At 41.9% G+C, this 7,122-nt stretch overlaps 1 protein-coding gene across 1 annotated transcript in view; it reads right to left on the bottom strand.

Annotated features, from left to right (window-relative positions):
• The window catches only part of LOC104157912 (runt-related transcription factor 2-like), a gene marked incomplete at its 5' end in the record, with an annotated part of 153,435 nt that overhangs the window by 72,421 nt on the left and 73,892 nt on the right, over nucleotides 1-7,122 (bottom strand). Inside the window, one exon of the mRNA XM_009695455.1 lies at nucleotides 6-470. Within this exon, the coding sequence (XP_009693757.1) occupies nucleotides 6-470 (465 nt within the window). The remainder of the gene's footprint in view (nucleotides 1-5; nucleotides 471-7,122) is intronic.

The following is a 7,122-nucleotide window of genomic DNA, read 5'->3' as shown; positions in this document are numbered from 1 at the left end:
CCTCCAAACAGACTCATCCATTCTGCCACTAGAATTCAAGACGGTTGGGGAGCTGCTGTGGCTGCCATCCGCCTCCACACCGTCACTCTGGTTGGGCAAGTTAGGGTTTAACAGCGTGCTGCCGTTGGACGTGGTGGTGCACGGAGGAAGCATCCTGGAAGGGGAGCGGTCCCCTCCCGGCACCATGGGGAACTGGTATGATCCTGACGAAGTGCCATAGTAGAGATATGGAGTGCTGCTGGTCTGGAAAGGTCCACTTTGGTTTTGGGAAGAGCCGGGGTAGGGTGGTGGTAGGTAGGTGTGGTAGTGAGTGGTTGCGGACATACCCAGTGACATGCCTGAGGTGACTGGCGGTGTATAGGTAAAGGTGGCTGGATAGTGCATTCGTGGGTTGGAGAAGCGGCTCTCAGTGAGGGATGAAATGCTTGTGAACTGCCTGGGATCTGAAAATGGGCCCAGCTCTGAAGCACCTAAAAAATTATAACAAAAGACGGGGGAAAACAATTCTGTAAATACCATTTTTTGTATCAAGTGATGATAGAATTTTATTTTTCTAAGAAAACCCACTTCTTTTGGCCCCCAAGAGAACAGCAGATCATATCAAATAATACATTGCAAGGAACAGAGTCATACACCTGTCTTCTGCAAGCGCTGGGCCAAACTCATCCCTGGTCTAACTCCACTGATGCCAATGGAGGGAGCAGCATTGCCAACCTGAAGTGTTCAAAGGTCACAAGTCAGGCTGGGAGGAAAAAAAAAAAAAAATCTCAAAAATCGGGAGATTGAAAAAGAACCAAAAAGAAGAAGGTGGATTTGGAGTTGATTTGCCTTCTGGTTTCTGAGTGTTGAGGGTTACGTGTCTCTGTTTTTTTGCTATAGCCTCTTGAGAAATTCAGATCTGGTTGCACATGGAAGCTGAGATTCCCACCTCAGCACACGCCGTCAGGAGCTGGGGTTTCGAGAAAAGCAGAAATTACCGTGCAACTTGTAATAAAACTACAAGAGTTGGCAACACCAAGTTAGTTGCATCACAGACACCAGGGGAGTTACACCGGGGGTGACTAAGCCCCACTTATTCCCTTAAATCGGTCTATTTAGGTGAGAATCTGCTCAGCTACTTCTTATGGCTGAAAAATATTATTTGCTGCATCCGAAGGATAAGCAAGGCCACTGAGCTGATAGCAAAGATGCAAATTTTACTTTTCAGTGCAGTTGATGGAAAATTACAAGCCCAGCACTCTTTTTGCCATTGAAAAAGGTTGTTTTTATATGTAGTCTGTGCAGTCTGGTTAAAAAAAAGACCACACAGTTTATGGCTACTGTGAATGTCTGGATGCTAATGCTGTGAATTGGAGTCTAACGCGAAACAGGGATGGGTAAACTCATTTTGCCTAATTTCTAATCCCACATCAAACACTCAAAGTTTCGGAGCAGAACTGGAAAGCAAACGTTAGTAGCTTGGTGATCTGCTTAGGAGACTGTGGGATGGACAGGAGCGCAAGAAAAAGATGGTGAAAGCTCACACTGAGAGCCAGAAAAGTGGAAAACAAAAATGGTGTGGGAAAAGGGACAGGGGGAAAGAGAAAAAGCCTAATGAAGAAGTACAGTGCAGGAGGAGAAAAATGCATGAACCAGTATGCAGTAGATACATATATACTTATTTGTAGACAGCTTTTTGATGTGAATAAAGGAGAAAAATCATGAAATCAAATGGACTCTCCCTGCGCTTCCCAGCTGACACTTCTACAACTTTACAGTCCTCTAGATCCAAGGGTTCACTCACCTCTTTGCCAACCTACTGAATCCAATTTAAATACAAGGGAAATACGGCACCTTCTAGATGCCAAACTGATGTGCTAAACACTGAAACACTCGGTGTATCCTCAAGATAAGATGAAGCAATGCTTTTCCTTGCAGATAGGCTTTGGATCTGACCCACCAACACTACGGTGTAGAAGGAAGATCCCTGCAGCCCTTCTGCCCTTGGCCCCCTATAGCACCCACAGTGGTGGTTGCCACCATAAGCCACAGACTCAACAGATCCTGCCACCTTGTGTAGCACATTTTGTGATTTAGATCACTATTCTCTCCTGTTCTACCAGCTCATTTAACCCACACCTTCAATGAGATCTAAAAGCAGCAGGGGGGCAAAGTTCAGGTACAGCCTGGATTCAGGCTGGAGGACCTGGGCCATAGCCAGCCAAGTGTCCAAATCACACAGCCCGAAACCTGGGGATTATAATCCACCATCTCAAAAGATACTGAGTACAGAGCTTTAAACGGGCAGTAAAAGCCCATTTTTAACTCTGATGACAATGTGATTACTATTATCTTTATCTGGAACTGAATCAGTGACCTACGGGTGAATGGGTCTGTCTCCATCATCAACCCCTCCAACCACAGCCCCATGGAATGTAATATAACTTGTACCTTTACAGCAAACACTCTACTACTTGATGCAACTTCTTTCGTTCCCAACTGCAAACAATAGCCGGAGGCAATACCACCCAGATTCAAAGCTGTAATTTTGGAACACTATCCTTTATATTGTGAACAGGTCTGATACATATCTGGAAATATAAGGTTAGAACATAATTTCCCCAGCTGCTCAAAATACTGAGTTTCAATCTGCTACTGCTTATGTTACTTTTTTTTTTTTTTTTTAATTGTTATTGCAACTCTCCCAACATGAAGAGAGTTGCTCTTAGTTTACCCTGATAGAAGCCAAATAAGACTTTCATAATCAAAGGTAGAACTCGTAAGAGTGTAGAACAACATCAGCATTTTTGGTTTCTTTGCAACCAATATTTTTTTTTTTTTCTTAATAACAAACTATCCACACAGTTTTACCCATTAAAAGGTAATCTCCCTTTCAGGGCCAGATCCAAATATTATCTGTACAAGTGCTGCCAAGAGATCATGTATGTGTCAAATGACTGGGAATATGCACTCCACACATAGGCATTTCTAATGTGGGGCTACAGACCTCCTTACACACTCTAGTAAATCCACACTTGTTTGTTATTACTGTTGCTTGTAAAGCACAACCCTATTTACCCAAAGGCCAAATAACCATAATCCTTTCTTATCTCACTCATGGCTGTATCTACACAGCTCCTGCATACTCACTTCTCCAACATCACTTTTGCCCAAATGCCTTTTGCTGTCTCCATAACTCCCTGCACTAGGCTGCCATTTGTTCCCAGCCTTCTGTATCACCATTGTGTAAAAATATTTTTGGAGATCAGAAATTTTTTTCTGTGATGCCTGTTCTAAAGTCTCCTTTCTAAGTGATTCCAGAAACTTTCTAAAGTCATCTCTAAAACTCAGGTTCTTGCTGTCCTCACTGCTACGCAATCTCACTGATGCATTTTCACCCTCCTTCTCCTCCTCTCTCTGTGCTACCTCCTTGTGTTAAGGTTGATTTTGGTTCTAACTTGGAAACATCAGATGCATATTCATTTATATAGGTTTAGCTCTTTGCTGAACTGGGAAGATAAATAGCTTTTCTGGATATGGCACTCATCTTTGTATATCTAGTTGCACACAAATAGCGATGTTGATCAGCAATATACTAACATGACAGTGCAAGTAAATATTTTATTTATTCCTCTCCCCAGCAGGATTAAAGATTTATGCTAATTTTTCCTCCGTCAGAGCAAGAAAACAATTTGCATCTGTGAATTCCCACTCTCATGATAGCTTGAATTAAATGGGTGAAGCACAGATCCTCTGCCCTACATCGTGGCCGCAAGATTGCGAAACCACACTTCTGTAAAGAGAAGAGACTTTATTTTGTGTCACCAGAAAGAGAAACATGGCAACAAGCACAGCAAGTGATCCTCTTTTCCTATACAGTCTGATCAGCTCACCGTGCTTGGAATAAAAATGTATATTTAAAAAACCCCCGAACTTTACATCTGAAAGAGTCCAGGTTAAATTGTTTTTAAATCTTCCAAGCTGATTCCTCTCTAACGTAACCTGGCACACAAGTTTTCTGAGAGCTATAGGTTTAGAACAGAAAAGTGGTCATGTTAATATGCCAATATATATGCTAACATGCTAGATTCAAGAATACTGTTTCAGTGTGTTTCATATTTAGAACAAGAACAATTAAAATTCCATGTGGTTTCACTTATTTTGATGCAGAAGCCTCATTAAAAGCCCTAGACTTGGTCATTTGCCAGCAGCCGACTAAAATGGTTTTGCATTCGCGCTTAAAAACCAATTTTACCTGTTGCAGCTTTGCAGCTCTACCTTTTACAGCTGAATGCCTACCATGGTCATTTCTCTTTTTCAGTTTACAGATGCTAGCTAATGCCAGTTAATGTTCATTTCTCAATTAATAAGCTGTGCTCGTGGTTTACAGAAAATAAGGCAACAAATTTCTCCCAGGTTTACAGCACTTTGGTCAATCGCTTCCAATTATTAAAGATCATAATGTATCATGGATAGATTAACTCCTTGTGGGTATAGCAAGCTGACATCTACTTTAAAGGATTATAGGATAATTTTATAACTTACAAATATTGCAATTTCCTTTGTCATTTTATGCTGTAAGGTCACTACCAAAGAAAAAGGTTCCCTTGGCTTATTGCATATGTCTGATAGGGAATTTTCTAGCACATCAAGTCAATGCATAATCGTTGGATGCAAGAAAACAGACTGGTGCTGTATTCGAGAGTCACTGAACAGTCTGTCCGAAGGAAATTCAGCTACATATAGTTAAATATATTTACCAGTAGCTAAATGATTCACTTGTGCTTTGGGGAACTTCAGTGTTAAGACACTCGCTGAAGTAGATACTAGATTTTGTGGGGGGTTGTTCAATAGTTCTATTCAGGCTGGGACATAGCACTAATTGATGTATTAAAAATGTTTTTCCCTTCCCTAACATCTATGTCTATGAATTATATGGGCAGCTTGGATTACTTACAGCTGATAATATCGCCTCGTATGAAGTATGCCACACACTTCACACGATGAGACGATTTTTAGTCTCTTACAGCTTTGCCAAACTTTAAACGTTCTGGCTGAAATTGTCCATGCTGGGCGTCTGTCTCAGGCTAAATTGTGATTTATGCATTTATTTGTTTTTAAAATTTCAGTTGAAACTCTTCTGCTGGGAAAAATATATTGTTTCACTAATCTTAAACTCTGAGGAGCCTTTCTTTGAAAAGCTGTACCAGTTCCACGCTTTGAAGTAAGGACTTGAACTTTGGGATAGGAGTGGCTTTTGTGTGAGAGATGTTGCCATGAAAATCCAGCCAAATATGAACAAATCATAAGCATTCTGACTAAAAATGGGCAGAAGAGTCTGTGCCCCTACAAAGACACTTGCCCAGAGACTGGAATGAAATCCAGGAGTCACAACTCCCAGCATTTTTTCTGCAAATAATGCTGAAACACAGGACTTCCCCACCTATCCCCACGCCAGTCCTGATCAAGAATTGCTCCATCGATGGCTCCATTCACTAGGATGGCAGAGGCCTGAGTAAAAAGGAGTCCATGTGGAAGTTTGTATGATATTGCAAAGAAAAATTTGGGAAGGCAGGGTTATTCGGGGTTTGCTTTTTTTAGAAATCCGAGAAACTATAAACACAACTAGAGACAAACAAAAGGATATTATTAAGGTTACAATGTGAAGAGTGAGAAAGTTAGGAAATACAGCATTCGAGTTACTTCTTCATATGCACTATGATACAGCATTCAGTTACGGCTGAAGATGCTATTCTTTTTACATGAACCCTCCTGTACACAAGCTGACCTCCTCTGGAGATGTATGGGAGTTGAAGGAACAAAGACCATTGTCTATATATCCCCAAATCCACCGCTGCAAGAAATCAGAAGGGGTGAAGTGACCAAAGCAAGGGAGACCTGATCATTTCCTGAGTAAACTGCATTTTATATATGTTTCTGCTACATGGCTCATATGTGACTCAGCTGAAATCTCTCCAAATCACATTTTCACTTCTCTCATTTTCCGTGCCCAGCAAAGACGCTGGCTTCTGATTTGCACGTGCGCTAAATATTCACAGCTGCAGCTGAAGCCAACAGGATCACAGGTCTGAACATGAGGCTAAAGACAGCAAAAAAATCATGCTGTAGGTGACACAAAGAAGGTACACTGACCTTACAGTCAGTCTCCGTACTCTTTTTTAAGTCGATTCTTTCTTTCTTGGGAATATTGCACTGCAACGAACTGTATACAAATGCTATGGCAGAAATATTAGAGCAAAGCCCATCAAGAAATTAAGAATTCTTTCTTCAGAGCAGAATGTAATGCTCTGCAATAAGCAAGGCCTGAGGAAATGCAAAGAACATGAAGAAAACAAAATATTGAAGAGATGCTCATTAAGTTAGCACTGTCCATCCTGTGCACTGAACGAGACAGGAATCCCGTGGGAAAAGTATCATGTGATCCTGTAATTAAAATCTATAATATAACGCATAAGCAGAATGAGGCTGATTTAAAGTTGCACAGGCAACACAAGTACTGAGATTTCCCAATTTCTGAGCGCTTAGTTTTGCAATCTTAAGGATTTTTTGCAACATGTTTGGATGGGGGGGGGGTGATTATTTGCTAGCTGGATCTCTGTTTCCCCCATGCATCCTTCTGTATCAGGGGGAGAGTGTTATTTTGCTCTTCATTTTGTTAAATTCTTCTCACCTGCCTCCGCTAACAAGCGTTTAGTGAATCAGACACAGCATGATCCTTCTCCTGCCTCCTTCCATGCAAGCCTTTGACTCTGCAAAGGTGCTCTACCACCTTCCCTCTGGATGTCACTGCAGGATGGAGCCTGGGACTGCAATTCCCAGGGATCCCAAATCACCTCCTGTATCTATTCCTTGCTGTAGCTGTTAGGTCCTGATCCCACAAACCTATGTTGGTGCTCAGCTTCGTGCTGGAGCTCAGGGACATTCCTCCCACACATCTACCCCGAGCATGTGTCTACGTGCAGCAAGGGCGAGGGTCACGCAGAGCCACAGGAATAACGCACAGGGCTTCTCCCTCCCTGGTTCACTTTTGGGATGAATGTGCGTCATCTGGATACTTGCAACCATTTATCATAGGAAATGGTATGTTTTCAAATGCCCTTTCCCTCCTTTTAATTCGGGGGG

This window comes from Cariama cristata, unplaced genomic scaffold, assembly GCF_000690535.1.
Source record: "Cariama cristata isolate BGI_N322 unplaced genomic scaffold, ASM69053v1 scaffold8582, whole genome shotgun sequence".
Lineage (NCBI taxonomy): Eukaryota > Metazoa > Chordata > Aves > Cariamiformes > Cariamidae > Cariama > Cariama cristata.
Note: the sequence above shows the minus strand (reverse complement) of the source record. Positions and strands in the feature narration are given on the sequence as shown.